At 36.0% G+C, this 20,704-nt stretch overlaps 1 protein-coding gene across 5 annotated transcripts in view; it reads right to left on the bottom strand.

The window, feature by feature from the left end:
- LOC117170366 (glycerol kinase-like) overlaps positions 1 to 20,704 on the bottom strand; it is a 331,719-nt gene that overhangs the window by 277,713 nt on the left and 33,302 nt on the right. For all 5 annotated transcript variants that reach the window (XM_033357121.1, XM_033357119.1, XM_033357117.1 and 2 more), the window contains exon 2: positions 10,002 to 10,260. In XM_033357121.1, the coding sequence (XP_033213012.1) occupies positions 10,002 to 10,260 (259 nt within the window). The remainder of the gene's footprint in view (positions 1 to 10,001; positions 10,261 to 20,704) is intronic.

Here is a 20,704-nt window from a genome sequence, read left to right on the forward strand (position 1 = left end):
AGGCAATGAGAATAAGACTGAATCAATTTCCCTGCGGGTTATGAATTGTAATGATATAACATTTATTAAAATGATACATGTTTCAGCGCAGCTAAGAATAAAATTTAACGCGAAATTGGAAGCAAATATTAAAGTGATCATGATAAATACAATTTCTACTTTATTTTGCAAAACCTAAATACCGAATAACAAGCAGCGGTACATGAAAAATGTATTATATTTGATATAAAAGTGCTGAGTATAATGAAAAAAAATTTGACAATTGCGCGCCCTAAGCATGCTGAAACGTGCATGTTCAAAACGAGCGATGATCAATTCCGCCGTCAGTACCTGTGTACTTACGTCAGCGGGAATCCTTTGTCTCTAATAAGGACTAAAATGCGAAACAGAATTTTGTTTCATTTAATTTAGCACTTGCAAATTTACAAACAAAATATTCGACATTTTCGAATTATAACGATTCCAACGATATATTCTTTGACTGCCAAGGTAAAAAATTACATAATGAATATTCCGGTTTATGTGAAATTGATGGAAAGCTATTCAGCATATTTTATTATAAATCTACTGCAGTACTTTAATATATTGGTGCAATATTTTGTTTCACTTTGGAAATTCTGGAAGCTAAAATTTGACCAGATTTGAAAGTTATTAACTAACATCATAATTTTTTTTTCAAACATTCGCATTTTTCAAAATTATACTTAAATAATTTTGCACTTCCAGTCCAAGAGTATGAATAATTTCATTTATAGCTAAATGTCGAAACTCATTAACAAACATAATTATTTTTAAAATTTCTTTACCAATTCTTTTTACGAAAGTTACTTTAAAACATTATATTGAACAATGCAAAGAAGAATATAAAGGATTTTTATGAAGTCAAATTGACAAGTGTCGTTTTCAACGGTATCTTAAAAAACTTTTAACAGGGTCCAACAAAGAAAATTGAATTTCCTTAGGTGTTGAAAAAAACTTTGAAACTGCATTCAGCAAAATTTTAAATTAATCAAATGATTCTTTCTTTTTAAAATAATATGTTGGATATATTACCGAATCTAGATGCTTTACTACTGGTTGTTCTGTTATCTTTTAAGTAACTTAAACCTTAATCAAAGCATGCTAATTTCCAATAATAATAATAATAAAATCCAACTCTAACCAAAAATGCCTTCGACATGTTGGGCAGTATAAGCCTGTGAAAGAGCTTCAGTGGCTCAGTTGGTTAGACACTCGGACTTCACCTCAGAGGTCCGGGGTTCGATCCCTGAGACGGTACCTCTGGAAATTTTTCAATGTACCTTTACCGAGGTTCTGGTGGTTCGGAGCCCATCTTAAGTTGTAGGTCCCCACATCGTGTACTTGACTGCAACCCAGTCCGTCAATGATGGGGTAAAACCAGGCTTCGTCCAATATGTCTGGGCAGACTGCTCTCATCAGATCACTTGATTGCTTTATAAAAATGCGTCCGTGACTGATGATATATGCCGGGACAGCCCCGTGCAAAAATGATCAAATAAAAATCCATCTCTAACCAAAAATGCCTTCGACAAGTTGGGCAGTATAAGCCTGTGACAACATTTCAACACTGAAATGTTTCTAAAAAAAAAAATAATCAGAGGTCCGGGGTTCGATCCCTGAGCCGGTACCTCTAGAAATTTTTCAATGTACCTTTACCGAGGTTCTGGTGGTTCAGAACCCACCTTAAGCTGTAGGACCCCCATCGTGTACTTGACTGCAACCCAGTCCGTCAATGATGCGGTAAAAACCAGGCTTTGTCCAATATGTCTGGGCAGACTGCTCTCATCAGATCACTTGATTGCATTATAAAAATGCGTCCGTCACTGACGATACATATCGGGACAGCCCCGTGCAAAAATAATCAAATAAAAAGTCCAACTCTAACCAAAAATGCCTTTAACATGTTGGGCAGTATAAGCCTGTGACTACATTTCAACACTGAAATGTTTTATTATAATAATAATAATAATAATAATAATAATAATAATAATAATAATAATAATAATAATAATAATTGGTTTTAATCAAAGGGTTGAATTCTTTACCAAGAAAGCTTTTTCAATCAACAAAGAAAAAAAATGGAGACAAAATGCTGAGTTGAAGGATCGATCCAAAAATGTATCAGTTTTTAAAATTATATAATTTTGAACAATTTTAAGCTAAAACTATTAATTTATACGTCCATATTTGTTATCAAATCTTTTTAAATATTCTCTTAATCTAATCTAATTTACTTCTTCTCACTTTAATTTACTTCTTCTTTACGAATTTTTGAAAATCCTATAAAATGAAAAAAATTGCCTAACAATCTTACAGACTGTATTGAGAAAATATTGCCAATTTTTAAAAATATTTTCAGAATTATTCAAATTTATTAGTTTTCCTAGAAAGTTTGAGAACATTTTTTTATTTCTTCCAAGCCTTTCTAAATATTCAGAAAGCTTCTAAATCTAGTGTTGAAAATCTTTAAAAATCTACATTTTGTTTCAAATGTTTTTAATTATTTTTAATTCTTAAAATTTTTTCAAATCTTTCCAAAACTTCTAAATATATCTTGAACTTACCTGATTTGTTGAATTTCTTTGTTTGAAAATTTAACTACCAGGGACCCGTGGAGTAAAAGACAAGCGCCCGCCTTTATGTACAGGTCCCAGGTATTGCGGGCGAATTTATGATTACCCCGTCCTAGATATAAATCTCTTCAATATTTGTATTGTAAAAAACCAGCATTCCTAGAGATATTGCTGAGAGATATCCAGGACTGTTTTTAGTTTTTCACTAGAACTGTTACTGTATTTTTTCACAAGTTTCAGATGTATGCATAGCTAACTTCTGGGTCGAAATTGTTCAATTACGGGGTTTTTTTTTTGTTTTGTTTGAAGTGCATAAAACAAACTTTTGTGGGTCATATTTAAAAAATAAGTTTTTATTCTTATTCTATTGCTAATCTTGAAAACACATGTTGAGTTTCAACTCCATGTACCTTATATTAACGGTTCTGGATAAAATTTACAAAAAAGTTTTTTTTTTAGGAAATATCTGTTACACTTCATGGGGTTGGATTTATAAATTGAAATTATAAAATTTTAAAATTATATTATTTTAATCAATTAGAAAACTTAATTTATGCATAAAAAATGGTTCTACAATCTTTTTAAATATACTCTTCAAAATAATAAAATACCATTAAACAATTTTCGAGGAATGTATTAACAATTTTGTTATTTTTTTGGGACTTCAACTTTTTCCTGCAATTTTCGGAAAAACTGGCAAAATTAAAAAAATTACTTCCAAATCTTCCACATTTTATTTTTAAAATTTTTTAAAAATTTAATATTTTTCAAAATAATTTTTCAACAAGAAATTAATTTGTAGTTTTCCTAGAAATTTGGATAAATGTCTTGTATTCTTTTGAAACTTTTCAAAATACTCAGAAAGCTTCTAAATGTTGTGTTTACAATCTTCAAAAATCTACATTTTGTTTTAAATGTTTAATAATTGTTTCAGGCTTTAAATTATTTTGGAATCTTTTCAAAACTTCTAAACATATTTTATACTTACTCTAATTTTTTCGAAATTAATAATTGACTACATATTTTTTCAGTTTCTAATGAAAATTACGTTTGGTTGAAAATTCTTTAATTTTATATATTTTTGTGAAAATTCATGTATTTTGTTTCAAAAAATCTTCTTAGGTGAAAAATTAATCTCTTCGTTTGCAAATTGAACTGTTTGTTTGAAAATTTGGTTGAAAATTTCTATTTTATTCAGTTTAAAATAAATGTTTCAACTGCAAATATAACTATTCCATTTTTGCTTGATAATTTATCTTTTTTTTAGTTGAAAATTTAATTATTTTGGTGGGTAATTTATATCTAAGTTTTTAAAAATTAAACTTTTTTGTTGAAAATTTATATCTTTGGGTTAAAAACTATAAACTGGTTTGCAGGAAATTCGTCTTTTTGGATTTAAAATTAAACATTATGGCTGAGATTTTGTTTATTTTTTTAATAAAAAATCTTTGTTTGTTTAAAAATTCAATTGTTTTTAGGAAAATCCACTTTTTTGGTTTTAAAATTAGTCTGCTTTGGTTGACGCTTAAGTTAATAATAAGAAAACAAAAAGTGCCATTAGCAAAGTGTTATTATTAACATATTATTATTTAAACGAAGGATAATTATTTTTAAAATTTGCCGAATTCAATTTTTAAATTTTATCTCAAAACTTAGCCAAGTGCAATTTTCTGTTTTTTCTCTGTTCAAAAATGATTGCAGTTAGGTTTGAATAGCAACACTTTTGAGGTTAACTCTGTGAACATCCCTTATATTCTGCTTTTTATGTGTTAAAATAGTATTTTTTATTAACTTTCATAAAAAATTGGTTCAAGAAGTAAAAAAAAAATGTACGATTGTTAATGAGTTTCCAAATTAAACTAGGAATGACACAGTTCATACTTTTGGACTGGGAGTGAAAAATTATTTAAGAGTAATTTTGAGAAATTCAATTGTTTGAGGAATAAACCAAATCCATGATGTTAATTAATAAGTTCTCAAATGTGGCCAAATTTTAACTGCCGGATTTTCCCAAATTAAGTAAAATATTACATCAATAAATTAAAGCTACTGTAGTATATTTGAGTAGAATATACTTAAAAAAAATTCCATAACATTTCACATAAATTTAAACATTTACTATTTAATTTTCAACTTAAAAAAAATATATTATCGTTGGAACCGTTATAATTCTGAGATTCCGAATAGTATATTTATAAATTACGAAGTGCCACATTGAAAAAATGTGAAATTTCGCCTTGTAGTCTCAATTAGGTACAAAGGACTCCTGCTGACCAGGATCGACAGCAGCAGTGCGGCTAAGGGAAGGGAAGCCGTGTAGTAGGGGAGCTCTCCGCAGGTACCCAGGGCGAAATTGTCACCTGTCCGAAAAAATTGGTGGAGAGAGGCAAGAAAATTTTAGAAACAATATTTCCAATGCATCCTGAGACCATTTTAGTTTAGTTCAGTAAGTTTAGTCTACAACTCTACGCTTACAAAGAGGACCTTCCTAATTTATGATCCGCTAACGAATTTCTACCTTTCAGGTGGTTGTTCTAGACCAGGACAAACCCTTACTTATAATTTAATCTTTGGTGTGGTAAAATATTGTTTTATGGTGTTGTTCTTTGCGTTCACTAAATGTTCATTGTGGAAACGAATTTTGCTTTATAAGTCGCATATAAATCATTTCATCGCTTTTGTTATAATAAAAAAAAAATATATATATATATATATATATATATATATCAACATATATATCATTTTTTAAATGTAAACATCCATTATGTTCACCAGTTAAATGTCATGTGTATTCAGCGTATTGTCCACAGGAAATATTTTGCGATTTTCTCAGCGCGAAATCAGATTGACATTCAACAAATTAAGAAAAAAGTATGAATTTTTCATAAAACTCAGGATAATAACGTTGAGTTCGATTTTGTTCTTCTGGAAACGTTAATAAATTTTGCACGCACTTTTTTTTCATTTTATCAGGGTGAAAATAACGAAGCTACGATCGAAAATATTTCAAAGCTTCTGATTTATTCGTGATTTTTTCTACTTTTACGGCGGTTTCATTTGAACAATTTTATTCTACTACTTTTGTTCTGCCAATGTATTGAAAAAAGTTCAATTAAAATAGTAATCAACTTTTATTAATCAGACTTAGTTGAAACTTCACTGAGGAATTTCACCCAGTGTGTACGATAATAGCTGTAGATCAGGAAAAACCTGAAAATCAGGAAAAAATCAGAGGATTTTATTAGGCCGGGAAAGTAAAAGATTTTTTACAAAAACCTTCTTAAACCCAGCCAATTTGTATAAGAGGCATTTTTAATTGTCTTAGTCTGCGTTAAAAAATTATATGTTACAAATATTACAAGATAAGGATTCTGGTATTTGAATAAATGGTCAGAAAAAATGAAATGTTGGACAGAGTGAAGTTAGGGAAGTTTAAAAATGAAAAATAGGATTAACCTGATATAATGTTTTGTTAGTAAGTCATTCGCCTTTTATTCATATTAGTTTTCATCAGTTGTTTCCTCCTGACAATTATACTTTTAGTTAGAATTTTATAATTAGATTGCAAAATCAACCATTTTATGAAAAAGTAACCCTTTGTGTTTGATATATACACTATTATATTATTCGTTGAAAATTAATTCTGTTTCTAGAAAATTATCTGTTTCAATTAAAAAATTGACTAGTCAATTTTTGGCTAAAAATTGTTTTTTTTTTACAATGAAAATTTAACTATCTGGGTCAAAGTTGAACCACTTTGTTACAAATTAATTTTTGGATGTTCTACGGCTCAAATATATGGTCTCACATTTAAATATTTTGTGCAAAATTCGTTTATTTTTATTTTAAATTAACTTCTACCTGAAGATGTTAGTTTTCCATCTTTTGTTGAAAATTGATCTGTTTTAGTTAGAACTTCGTATTTATTGGTAGAAAGCTAATTTTTTAGATCGAAATGTCTTCTTTATTGGTTAAACTTCAACTGTTTGGTTCAAGATAAACTCTTTTGTAAAAGTTCAAAAATTTAGATTACATTTTTTTTTCTTTCTTGACTGAAAAATTTTTAATTGTTACAAATTTGTCCTTTTGGTAAGAAAATCAAAATTCTGGGTTAAAAGTTCAACTACTTTGTTAAAATCTTTGTTGAAAAAAATATTTATTTGAAAAATATATGTACAAAGTTAATCATTCAAAAAGAGATTATTACACACGGAATTCAACTCACTTTAATTATATTAACAACAAATTATTTGATAGTAAAAATGTCATTATATTCGCTAAAGTTAAAAGAGTAAATAAAAGGAAAACTTTAAAATATTTTCGATTTCAGCTTTGTGATTTTTCACAGTTATGAAATGAACAATTACCAAAAAACAGTTTTTGATCATAAAATCGGATTTTGGGGGTATATGATAAACTTCGCATTTGGAAAAGTCCAGCATTTTTTCCACAAACGCTAGACACTCTGGGTATGTTTTTAAGTATTTTTCTTTACATTCAGTATTTCACCTATGTCCTAGGTTATAAAAGTAGCTTTCATGAATACCAAAATTATTTACTCATTTATATTATAATTTTATGAATTTTTAAAAGTTTTTTTATGAGATGCCAATTAATTATTTTTTACACGGATTGCAAACATAGATGAAATCTTTTTCAAATATCCATATTTCCCTGCAGCTGAGCCGGTCCGAGTAACAGTAACTAAAACCAAACGCGAGGGTGCAATACAAATAATTGGAGATTTTCTGTCTCTCTCGTTGCTAAGTTTCTCCCTCTAACAAGTCAAGCATTTTAGCAACGGAATACTACCGATTTTCGAGTATGCGTATATAATTATATTAGCCAGGGGGCACTAGGCTGTATTTCCGATGTTTTCATAGATGTCGCTGCAGTCATTTAGGTGCTCAGTAAAACCTACCGTTTCCCCTTAAAGGTTCAATCGTTACGGGTGATTCGACGCGATTCAGGATGCCTGCCTCGTGCCAGTTTGACTTTGTATAAAGTTAATTTTTAAAAATTTCAAATGACCTACAGAACTACCACATTTCAACTGATAATGCTATTGTAACAAAAGTCTCCAACAAAAAATCGACAATTTTGGTATCAATAAAAAAATTTGATTGAAAGTCCTCAAGTTTTCCAAATTTACAAAATTCTGAGCATCAAATCAATTGAATTACTTCTACTAAAAAAATTTGGTATCTTAGAATACCAGCTTAATGTTGGAAACCCCTGTCGAAGTTTGCCAACGCGCTACAAGATATACTAAACGAAAGTAAATTAAAATCTTTAAATAATTGAATCGCATTATAATACTGAAAAATTTTCTTACTTACATGGGCGCCTAAAGCTAGTCGCTTTAGAACGCATAAAACAAGGTAATGTCCTCGAATAATTACAAAAAATAAAAGAAGATAAATCCACTTAAATCCTATCAGACCTGACATTAGAACTCCAAAACACATTCAATCGGATGTTAGAAATATTTTTAGAAGAAACATACGACCCCAAATACCTTCTAACCGAAAATTCTATAGAGCTTTCTGACTATTGCAAGAATATTCCAGAAAAAATAAATGTAAATTCTCAATAATCGTGAGGTCAGAAATAAGTTTCAAGTGACGCAGTGGCTAAGTAAGTTTCAAAATAATACTCTTTATTTATAAAACTCTAAGCAGTTTACATTTATTGAATGATTATTGGTAAGCGGTATAAATGGCATATGAATTAAAAGGTGAAGATATAAATTTAAGTACAAATTGCGTCGATTTCGAAAATCACGAGCGAGCCTACTCTTGTCATTGCCACGAACAGACTGGTCCCTATTCCCCGTTCGCCCAGTTTCAGTTTCGTAATTGTCTCAGAGTCCTGTACATAACTTTTCTTTCAGACATTACAAAACGCAAAGACAAAATTTCTCAGTAGTTAATTACACAGATAAAACAATACAAAAATGAGAATTATACATAATTATATTATAATAATTATATGTCTCACGTAACAATTAAAACAAATAAAAACCCAATATCTCGGAAAATTCGTAATAGCAATATAATACAAGAATCTTCAATTACCTGACAAGAAGGAAATATTTGTCTCTCTCAGAATCAACTCATGCAACAAAATATTAAACCTTTCAGAAATTCTTTTAGAAACAATATCTACTTATGATAAAAAATTCTACCAAAATACTTCAACAGACTGGTTATTCAAATCTGACAAAGCTGCCAGTACGTACCTCAATCTACTTCAGAGTCTAACCAACGCTCTTAATCGCATAGTTAACGGCCAGTGGGACCCCTTCTACTGACCCTCAATATTTACACTTCTCCGTTCGTTTTTTTCTCCTTTCTCAGAAATACTCTCATTTTATGAAATATTCTTGTTTTTTCATTCTCCAAGTACTCTAACATCTAATTCATGCAACAGCTTGACTCAAAAAACTACTCGAGACCATTACATATTCATTTTTATTGCCTCTCAGTAATCCAGATCTAATAAGAATACACTTGCCTACGCATGATCTTACGCGCGACAATGTCGAGGATCGTGAGCTAGTGCTTCGCCCATGGAACTGCCCCAAACGAATAGAGTAGAACCGGTACGGCAAGCGTGTTAGTCGCAAATACCTTGTAAAACGCCGAGAGATAGGAACATGAGCTTAGGGTCCCCAGGAACACCATTAGTTCGTCCACGTTTCATATAAAACTCGGCACACTTGTCCATTCCAAAGTCCATACCAATTTCTCCTGTACATTTCTCGCAGATTCTTAAAGCACTCTTAATTTGGCTTGCACTAGAAGCCTTCAGGTCATACATATAAAATACGTGAGTTACCTTTTGCTCGCGATAAACAGTGTCGTCGCAGGGTGATGCAAAAGAGCATAGGGATCATGGTGTCGCTACAACTTGTAATGTGCCAAACCTTACTCGATAATTGTCGGTTTGGGCTTTCGACAAGGTCTGTACAAAAACTCACGTATCGGCTGTCACGATAAAAATTAAGATTCTCGATAGTCAGCAAATGTTATATTATTCAAATTTATGGTATAAATTTTAATAAAATAGGTTTAAAATATACCAGATTTTTTGACTAATCATGACTCAGATGGTATCGTGATTCTCCTATGTTCCAACACTGCAGCCTTGGCAGCCACGCTGGCGCCGGTTCGATTCCTAAAGTAGGAAATGAAGCTGAAAGTGCTTTCAGAAAGCTTCGCTTCTATCCCTTGGTATACTACACCACAGAAACCCTACAGTTTATAACTAACCCTACAGTACAGTCGCTAATGACCCTGGCAGTTGATGCGACTGTACAAATTTAACTATAAAAAAAATACATACCAGATCTAAATTGTACGTTATAACTGAAGGCAGAATATTTTAAAATGCTCAAAACTTTACCAATTGCGTTGTACAAGGGTTCACCGGTAACAGAATCCCATATTATTGATGTTTCTCTCTGATTCGCTATTCCGATTGCAACTATATCAGCTGGGTCAATAGTAAGTTGGCGCAAATTATGTACAGTTTGATTCAAACACTCCTTCACAGCTGTCAATATTTCCATTGGATTTTGTTCAACCCATCCTTCTTTTGGATGTGACTTAGATATCGAAACTTGATGATAAGTTAGTACTTCAGCAGTATCTCCAGCAAAAACCTGCACACATTTTTGTTAGTATTCTATTTTAAAGATAGTTCATAAATTTCCCATGATGTATACTACCGCGCAAAAAACTACCCTTAAACAAATAGATTTTCAGTCTACAAATTTCATCCGATTTTCAAGTTTTTTACAACTAAAATCGTATAAAATCCCGCATCATTACAAGAAAGCAAAAAGAAAATATTTCTTACTCATTTTTCTACTTAAGAAACAATTGAATGAAAAACTTTGTACTTGCTAAGATGCCGTTTTATAAGAAAAATGGTATATTGTGCACCAAGGTATAGAACCAGTCTTTTTACGTTCGAGCTTGATCACACAAATAGTCTAGAAAAAAGTTTAGAAAGTTTTGATATCTAGCGTACGTGGTTCCATATGACATTCGAATCCAATATCAAAAGAGTTTCCCTCTGGCCGGTTCAATCTGCCGTCAGTAGAGGGCTTTAAGTTTCCAGGACATTGATTCCGACTATGACAGGCACATCATTCCTCGGCCGTCGTTAGCGTAAATGTCTTCAAGAGCTTTTGAAAGAGCGATTGCAGTGGGCGACACATTGTGCCCGCACTTTGGTCTGCCGCTCATTCATACCGAACAAACGACGCTTTATCGACAGCACGCCGTCTGCCACCCATCAGTCCGGTAATGTGCTAGGCACGTTTGTTATCTGAGTTACCGCATCCCATTTTACACGAACAAACGATCAACTTCATTATGTGAGATGGAACTGGCGCGTCAGTAGTATAAACTGCAAATAAAATAATTCTGCCTCTTTTCCAACTCCACAGTTCTGGTTCTAAAAATTTTCCTCGCCTTGATTTAATCTGATGATAGACTCGATAAAAGTGTTGTTAAATAGGTTCGGAAGTTGTAGATATAGCCAGAATGGAAGAAGTCACAGATTTATTCAAGAATACGTGTCCGTATTTGTTTAAGCTTGTCTCAGAATGTTTAGCCTTTCTAATACAAGAATGATTTGCTTCCCAGCAGCTTCTACTTGACAGTGAGTAGAATTGGGGTTGTTAAAAGTTTTTACAATATCCTGCAAGGTTTCATTTTTATTCATTATATTATTTATTATATAAATAATATTCATTATATTTTTATCATTATATTTGAGTGAGGAAATATAATGGATTCTTGTTTTTTAAAGACTCACGACTCTTGCAAAATTTTCGAACTACAAATGCGGGATTTTACATTTCCTTTTCCTTCTTTAGGAACAAAATATCATTTCCACAGGAGAAAGAGCACAATTAAAACTGTATTTTCCTGAAATAAAATTTTGGGTTAAATATTTGTCAAAAGACGCTGTTCACGTTCAACACTTTTCGTACCGGCTTCATTTAATTAATAACCGTCAAGTACAATAACAACGTTGTGGCTGTAATCTTTTCGAATAAATAGTACATTATGCATTGTAAATGTCTGCAAACGTGGTATTCTTTGGTCATACTAGACGATGAATCAAATCAGGCTGGGTCGACTCCCATGGACGCGTGTCATCGCATATACTTTTGTCGTTATGGACCTCCTGTTAGATGGCTCTACTGTAGAAGCAAAATTGGGGGTAATATATATATTTAAACATCTTCGCACAGCCATTCTAATGTTTGTTGAGGTTATGTTTTCGTCAAAAAACGTCAAGTTTTGCAAAATTTTAAAAAGTTGTGTTCTGTCGTATGAACTGAAATCAGTAAATTGAAAAATAAACAAAGTTGAAGTAAATAGAAATGTTTGTGCTGTGCCAGGATGTCACTAATTTTACTTCTCTATTTTAATGCGAATAAATAAAATAACGTGAAAAAGTTACATTTCATGTGTCATGTATTTCTTCATTTATTGGAAAATTAATGCAGAATTGTAAACATTTATGCCGAAAAATGATACAGGAAACAGTGTTTATACATTTTTCGTCTTAAATTTGAATAATTTTGAATTAATTCGTTTACTTTCTCTGATTTCAATTCATGCAACACATTCAAATAATACACACATATACGTGCCCGAACACACATACACTTTAGTTTTCGAGCACCTTGTAGATGCGCTAGTGACGCTATAAGTGGTGAAACGCACCCATGAGAGTCGACACAGCTTGAATCAAATTGCACCCATCTAAAACGTTTTTACATCCTTCCAGATGTTTCCCATGATTCTCAAGAGAGCCATATATATTGTATAATGATGAATTTTTTTCTTTCTGTTTAAGCCTTTCTCACTGAATAGAAATTGGAAATGAAGACAATTCGTGCTTGAAACATGATTTCAAGTCTTCCTTTGCTTCTACGGTGCAAATTATTCTTTGAAGTAATTGAGATATATCAATTTCTACATCATCGCAGATCAATCATGAGAATCATCTGGAAGAATGTTAATACGTTTTAGATGGGGGCAATTTGATTCATCGTATAGTATGGCCAACGAATACCACGTTTGCAGACATTTACAAGGTATATTGTGTGATGAAACTTCTGACTTCTTCAGGAAGGGAAAAATTAAAACAATTACTTTGCTGAATAAAAATGAATCCTTGCGGGATATTGTAAAAACTTTCAACAGCCCCAATTCTACTCACTGTCAAGTAGCAGCTGCTGGGCAGCAATTAATTCTTGCATTATATGAGGCTAAACCTTCTGAAACCAGCTTAAACAAACACAGAAACGTATTCTTCAACATATCTGTGACTTCTTCCATTCAGGCTGTACCTACAATTTCCGAAGCGGCTCGACAACACTCTTACCGAGTCTATCATCAGATTCAAACTTGGCGAGGAAAATTTTTAGAACCAGAACTGTGGGGTTGGAAAAGAGGAAAAAATAGTGTATTTGCAGTTTATACTACTGACGCACCAGCTCAATCTCACATAATGAATTTGATCGTTTGTTCGTCTAAAAATGGATGCGGTAATTCTGATAACACACGCGCCTGGTACATTATCACAATATGTCGCCCTCTGCAATCGCGCGTGCAAACGCTCTTGCAGACCATTAGCGTACGACGGTCGAGTAACGATGTACCTGCCATAGTCGGAATCAATGACCTGGAACCAAGACGATGCCATTTCCACCTTAACATACCGTCTCCACATTTTGAACCAAGACATTCCCGATGATAGCTGCAGGGCGTTCCATGTACACCCAGAGCAGTTAGTACACATACTATCTAGTTTTCCAACTCATGCGGGAACAAACTACTTCCAGGGGCACAATGCGGCACTAAGACTACTGGAACTTTACATTCTCGACAACTGTTTCTGTTGCACTCTCGAGGCCTGACATAGTTCTTCTTAACATCGAGAAGCGAACCATGTTCGTTATCGAATTTTCGGCACCGGCTGACAAAAACATCATAGCCAAGGAGAATAAAAAGAAAGAGAGGTATAGATACCATATAAGGGAGTTGCAACGATTGTACCCGGAATATTCTGTTAAACTAATCGTCCTTATCATCGGCGCTCTTGGAGATTCCAAGCTTTCACTCGTTAATAGCCTGAAAAGCATCCCTGCGTGTCAACAATATGCTAAAACACTTACAGGAAAAATGCAGAAGGCGGTAGTCCTTGGGTCGCTCCGTGTTCTTAGGGTGCACGAAACTTTTGCCGGATCGTCGTATTGATTCCGTTACAGACTGTAACCACCCATCTCACGGTCGTGAAATGTGTTTGTGGCTGAAATTTTACCGCGATTTCACTGGGAGCGGGTGCAATTTTTCAGATTAGCACCCGCTCCAGGCGAAATGCTGCGGTTGTCCTTATGACAAACTTTTAATTATATAGGTTATATATAGGTACACACACACACACACACACACATATATATATATATATATATATATAAGGACTAATCCACCTCACTCTTGTAAATATTTGTAGAAATGTAGTTGAAAACTGTTACTCGTTCTCATGATCATCGACGAGCTCAGAATCTTAAGGGATGCCATTAAGTTTTCCTTGCTTTAAATAAATCTTGGCGCATTTTCTAACCCAAATTCCGTTCCTATTTCCTTAATATATCGTTCGATAATCCCTCGATCTGGATGTAGTTGCTCTTTGTTTTTAGCATAGATCTTAACATCGTCCATGTAAAATACATGAGTGACCTTGTAATTGACCTTGTGATATTTTAGTGACCTTATGAATTGTGGCAATAATGTAAGGCAAAAGCGGAGTCGGCTCATGGTATAGCCCAGAAAGACAAGTCTCTGAAAGATGACAGTGTTAGTTGTCACACGCCGATTTACAGATGAGATAATAAATCTGGTTTTCTAAAGCGCAATCAATATCTTTATGCACCTCACGATGTGTGGATGAACATTTACGCTCTGCAACAGACAGATGATTAGTCCATGGAAGGTTGAATCGAAAGCGTTCCGGTAATCAATCTAGGCTATCGATAGGAAGCGCTTGTAGGATATGCGTGCTTGCAGATACACTTATTGATGAGCATACATCTCTCTCTACACAGGTCCGATTATCCAAAAAATCCTATCATTTAGGATAGCTGTGAAGATCTTATACAGTGTGTTCATAGAAATGATTGGCATGTAAGTCTTAGTATCAGGCAAGTTGCCCATTTCGTTAGGAAGTACTGTGCTTATATGGGCATTGCTCAGCTCCTAAAAGCTATTTTCGTAGACTTCTCTCCAAAATTCTTCGACCTCCTCTAGTTTGGGCGGATGGTCGCAGGTAAATGAAGGATCTTGGAAGAGTCGAGATGGATTAGAGAAAAACTGTTGGTTTCCTCTGACCCACATCTTCCTACACTCCATACTTCTCTTAGCGCCATATAGTACCCGGATTCTGTCAGCAATATGCTGTCTGATTGTCAGCTCTCTGACTTGTTAATTGTATGATAATGGACTCGCCGTTAGCGCGCGAACTGTCGAACCGTGTCGGTGAAATTCCTGTCAGATGATACGTAGACAATCACATACAAAACGCGGGACGCGCATTCCTCGAATAAAGACCCTTTAAAAGCATCTCGCACTCGTATTCTTTTTCATAGCCAATCTCATTAGGTTATGGGCCCAGAACGTTTGTCGGGTTCGTGAAAAAGAATAAAACGGGCTGGCAAAAGAGTGATTACGCGCGCAAAGCGTAATAGACGAAATCTGTACGGGGCGGAGTTTATCGTCGCGTGAAGTGTCTTGTTTGAAAATCAAAACTGCCGATCTTATTTCAACGCGATACATGGACAAGTTCAATGGTTCGAACTACCATGTATGGACGTTTCAGGTGAGAGCGATTCTCGTTGCGCATGGTATCGATGATGTTATCGATGGAACGCGAGTGAAACCTGAGGAAACAGCAATGCTTTGAAGACCTGGAAGAAAGACGCGGCCAAAGCTATGTATTTCATTTCGTCGACCATGGAACCGGCACATGTCGAAAGCGTCTTGACGTGCAAATGGAATCGCGAGATGTCGGCGAAGCTGGCTCTGATTCATGAACAGAAATCGGAAACGAACAAACTCATCATGATGCAGCGTTTACATGAATACATAATTGGAGTCGAATGATACGATAAGTCAGCACGTCGCGAAAGTGCAAAACATTGCCGCGCAGCTGAATGATGTCGACGAGACAGTGACTAACTTTGCAATCATGGAAAAAACCTTAGCAAGTTTGCCCTCATGATTTAACGCCCTAAAAACAGTGTTGGATAGTGTCGATTCCGAGAGGCAGACACTAGAAAATCTCGAGGAAAGACTATTGAAAGAAGAGACAAGATCCTTGGCATACGATGGCGCGAAGTCAGCATTTGCAACGGCAACGAAAAATACGAAAAAGTTTCAGAAGAAAGACGCGAAGGATTTGATCAATGATAAATGTTTTTCTTGTCATAAAAAAGGTCATTATGCTTGGCAATGTTTGAACAAGAAGAAGAAAAAAATGACGACGCGAATAAAGATTGCGCATTCGTCATTACCGAGAGACAAGATTCTCGCCACTTAACCGAGTGATTCGAAAAGACGGATGTTAGTGATGTGTGGCTCCTAGACAGTGGTGCCTCCAGTAGGCTGGGGCGAAAAACCAGCATTGTGCGTCCAAGAAACGCCTGGGTGCGGAAAGGTGTCCCAGTCCAATCCGAAATTTAGCGCACTTTGAAATTTTGAAATAGGATAATATTTTCAGTCTGTTCTTTGAGGGTGAAATCTCGAAATTTCACTAAAAAACACTAAAATTTAAGGTTTTGCAAAAATGGGCTTAAAATCGATACCGATGCCTGCCAAGGGTGACTTTACGATGCAAACTCATCAGAGGGTACTTAGAGGTCCGTACCGAATCGCCAAAGTCACCCCATGCCAATCCTCATGGAGGGGGAAATGGCTCAAAATTGCTTATTTTCGAGTAAAACGCTTAAATACTTGTGCAGCTTCTAGCTCACTGAGTTCTACTGCTTCGAGTGACCCAGAGCCCACCACGTGGAGGTAGTTGCACATCGGGCTCCACCCACGCCCTGCCCAACCAACCAACCATATGTAGAACGTGCTCATTTAAGTCTCAGAGTCATTAATTACACCCACGAAGTCTTTCTTAGCGTCAAATAAGTTGACAGTCTTTCGAGAAAGATGTGTGGCGCGTATCTGTTGGTCCCGAGCCTCGGGATCGATGCCTTGTCTGGACACCTCTGTTACCAGTGTAACAGTTTTTTCCACCGCTACTGTGTGACAAGGGAAAGATGTTAAGTCCTATTCTGGTACCAAGCCATCGGTCATAGATAGCTTAGCGATAAGTTCATCCTCTGTTATAGGAATTAAAACTGGAGGTACGGTAAGTGAAACATCTGTGTGTTCCCAATGAATCATTTCTGTGTAATCATTAGCTCCAAAATTAATTTTTGGCACAATATTGTATCTAACAGTTTTCTGTTGCTTATTTTTTGCTTCCAGGATTTTGGTGAATGCGTCTTGGCGAACGGTAAGCCTAGGGTCGGTTACCATTCCAAGAAGTATATTTTCTGACATGGCAGAGAAGCCCTTTGTCTGAATGGAATTGTTTACCACATTTCGTTACTTCAGAGGAAAAAACCTTGAAAATTTTATTGCTTGGAAGAAGTGCGGACTCACATCAGTGATAGACTTATCCCGTCTGATGTGGAACCACTGAGGTACGTATACTGTGAGTAAGTATTCAACTAATACTTGCAGTTTGTTTGTGGGTTGTGGGTCTTTTTGTGGATATGTATAATCTCGAAGAAGTAGAACTCAGTGAGCTAGGAGCTGCAGAAGTATTTAAGCGTTTTACTCGAAAATACGCAATATTGAGCCATTTCCCCTCCATGAGGACTGGCATAATGTGACTGGCGATTCGGTACGGACCTCTAAGTACTCTCTGAGGACTTTTCATCGTAAAGTCACCCTCGGAAGGCATCGGTATCGATTTTAAGCCTATTTTTACAAAAACCTTAAATTTTAGTGCTTTTTAGTGAAATTTCGAGATTTCACCCTCAAAGAATAGACTGGAGATATTATCAAATTTCAAAATTTCAAATTGCGCTGAGTTTCGGATTGGACTGGGCCACTTTTCCGCATCCAGACGTTTCCTGGACGCACAATGTTGGTTTTTCGTCCCAGCCTAGCCTCCAGGCACATTTCCTTCAGGCGCGAATGGTTCACAGATTGCTCCAACACCACCGGTGAGTATGTAACGCTCGGTGACAATGGCGAATGTGAAGTGCGTGGCATTGGAACTGAAAATCCAAAAACTCGTGAAAAATGAGTGGACTTCTTCGAAGATAGAAAACGTGTTGTACATTCCAAAACTAGGAAAAAACTTATTTTCGGTCGAAGTGTGCGCGGCGAGAGGCTTTGAAGTCACTTTCTCGGAAAATAGCGTAGTGATTTCGAGACGCGGTGAAATCTTCGCGGAAGGTGTGAAGCAAGCGAATGCAATTTATCGAATGTTTTTCGCTGTGCCTATCGTTCACAAAGACTGTGTAACCGAGATCAACGTCAGCGAGTCATCAGCCAATCTTAAGTTGTGGCACAAGCGTTTCGGTCACACGGGAAAGAATATCCTCAAGACGATGTTTTCAAGTGGATTCGTCAATGGAATCAAGGTTACCAGCACGGATGAATTTTTGTGTGAGCGGTGTCAAATTGGCAAGGCGCATTGCTTTCCTTTTCAGAAGTCCGTCCAGCGTAAACAGTGGCTTTTCGGTGAGTGTTTTCATTCCGATTTGTGCGGGCCGATGCAGATTGAATCTCTAGGAGGTGCGAGGTATTTCGTGCTGTTTGTGGAAGATGCTTCGAGATATAAAACGGTGTACTTCGTGCGCTCGAAAGACCAAGTTGTCGAGATATACCGCGAATTTGCAACGTTGATCAAAAACAAATTCGATCGGTCGATGAAAGTTCTCCATAGAGACAACGGACTCGAATATGTGAATGCCAAAGTCAAGCGCTATCTCGTGAGTAAGGGCATCAAGATGACCAATTTAGCTCCGTACACGTCTCATCAAAACAGCAAATCCGAGCGCGCGAATCGAACTGTTGTCGAGGCAGCGAGGACGATGTTGAAAGCGAAGAATCTCCCGATTTACCTTTGAGCAGAGGCTGTAAACACAGCAGTATATCTTCAGAACCGTATTGTGTCAAGATCTCATTCTGAGAAAACGCCATTCCAGTTTTGGAACAACGAAAAGTCTGAATTGAGTCACCTCCGTGTGTTCGGAAAAACGCATAATGATAAGGTATCAAGGAAACTCAAGCAGAGAAAGCAGCCGTTAATGCACCCTCGTCAAAAGTTTTCGACGAGTTTGTATTGCCGCAAAATGAAAACTTGAATGACAACCAGCAGATTCTCAACAACGACGATGATGCAGAATTTTTGGGCTTTGCAGAAGAGAGGCCGCAGGACAACGAGAGTGTCGACGGAGCCAGAGATGGGCAGAACCTCAGACAGCAGAGAGAAATACCACTTCCGTATTAACTTTGGGAAAGGAACAGTATTCGTACGCCACAATATTATGAAGCAAATTTGGTGGAATATCCTTTCATTTTGTACGAAGAAGCTGTCAACGGTCCCGAATCCTGCGAATGGAAACATGCGATCGAGGCCGAGCTCGACTCGAACGTTTGCAACTCATCGATTCAAAGTGGGTGTTTAAGGTCCTTCGAGACGAAAAAGGTAACTCAGTGAAGTACAAAGCGAGACTTTGCGCCCGTTGTTTTCCTCAAGTCGAAGGCCTTGATTTTAAGGAAACTTTTGCTCCTGTTATCAGATACGATTCCCTTCGTATTTTTCTCGCTCTCGTCACGCATTTGGACCTCGAATTGGCGCAGTTCGACATCAAAACCGCTTTCCTCTATGGAGGTCTTCTGGAAGAGATTTTCATGGAGGTACCGCAAGGAATCCGCAATGAAAACAGTGAAAACGTGTGCAGTGCGCGAGTGAGAAATGGATTTTTCGCAGATTTGTAAACGACGACGAAGTTATTGTCGTGCTATTCGTCGACGATGGGTTAGTTGCGGCAAAATCGCAGGATTAGTTAAAAATTGTAATTGACGCATTGAGTGAATCGTTTGAGATCAAGCTGGGTGATTCAGCATGTTTTGTCGGAATGGAGTCCAGCGTGACAAACTCAAAAGGAGAATGTTTCTTCATCAAAGTTCGTACGCATTAAAAATGGTGAGAAAATTCAAAATGGAGAGTGCAAACCTAGTATGCATCCCTGCCGGTCGAAATCAAGTTTTGTGTGCGCCCAAGAATGAAAACGTGATAGAGAACGTGCCTTATCGCAAAGTCGTCGGCTCTCTGATGTTTCTAGCCGTTGTAAAGCGCCCCGACATCGCGTACGCTGTCAACAATGTGAGTAAGTTTCTCGAAAAACACGACGCGAGTCATTGGAACGCGGTTAAAAGAATCATTAAATATGTGGCGGGTTCGATCGACCTCGGTATTATTTACAAAGGGAAAAGTGAAAATTTCATTATGACGGGTTTCACCGACTCGGATTTTGCGGGAGATGTTAACACGCGACATTCGACATCTGGTTTTGTTTTCTTTTTATGTGACGCAGCTGTCACTTGATGTTGTCAAAGACAGAAAACCGTCACACTGATTACCACGGAAGCTGAGTACATCGCAGGCAGCTTTGGCTGCGCGCGAAGCGATTTGGTTGCGGCAAGTCTTGAAAGATCTTGCGGGAGAACAGGCTGATGCAACTTGCTTGTTTATCCTAACTTCAGAGCAATTGGAACCCATCTACAGGATCATACGGGAAATGTCAATTTTCCTATCCCTGGTCCAAAAACAAATGAGAGAAGAAACCATAGATGAATTTAAAAGTCAACTCTTCGAAATAAGTCTGCAACAGGAGCTGCGAAGTAATAAAAATATAATTTTACAACAGACTGATTCAAACAACGTGGAAACAACCTTGACTCATCAACTCCAGCAACAACATCTATAGAACGAAAAACTCAACCAGCACC

Source organism: Belonocnema kinseyi, chromosome 3 (assembly GCF_010883055.1).
Source record: "Belonocnema kinseyi isolate 2016_QV_RU_SX_M_011 chromosome 3, B_treatae_v1, whole genome shotgun sequence".
In the NCBI taxonomy this organism is placed as follows: domain Eukaryota; kingdom Metazoa; phylum Arthropoda; class Insecta; order Hymenoptera; family Cynipidae; genus Belonocnema; species Belonocnema kinseyi.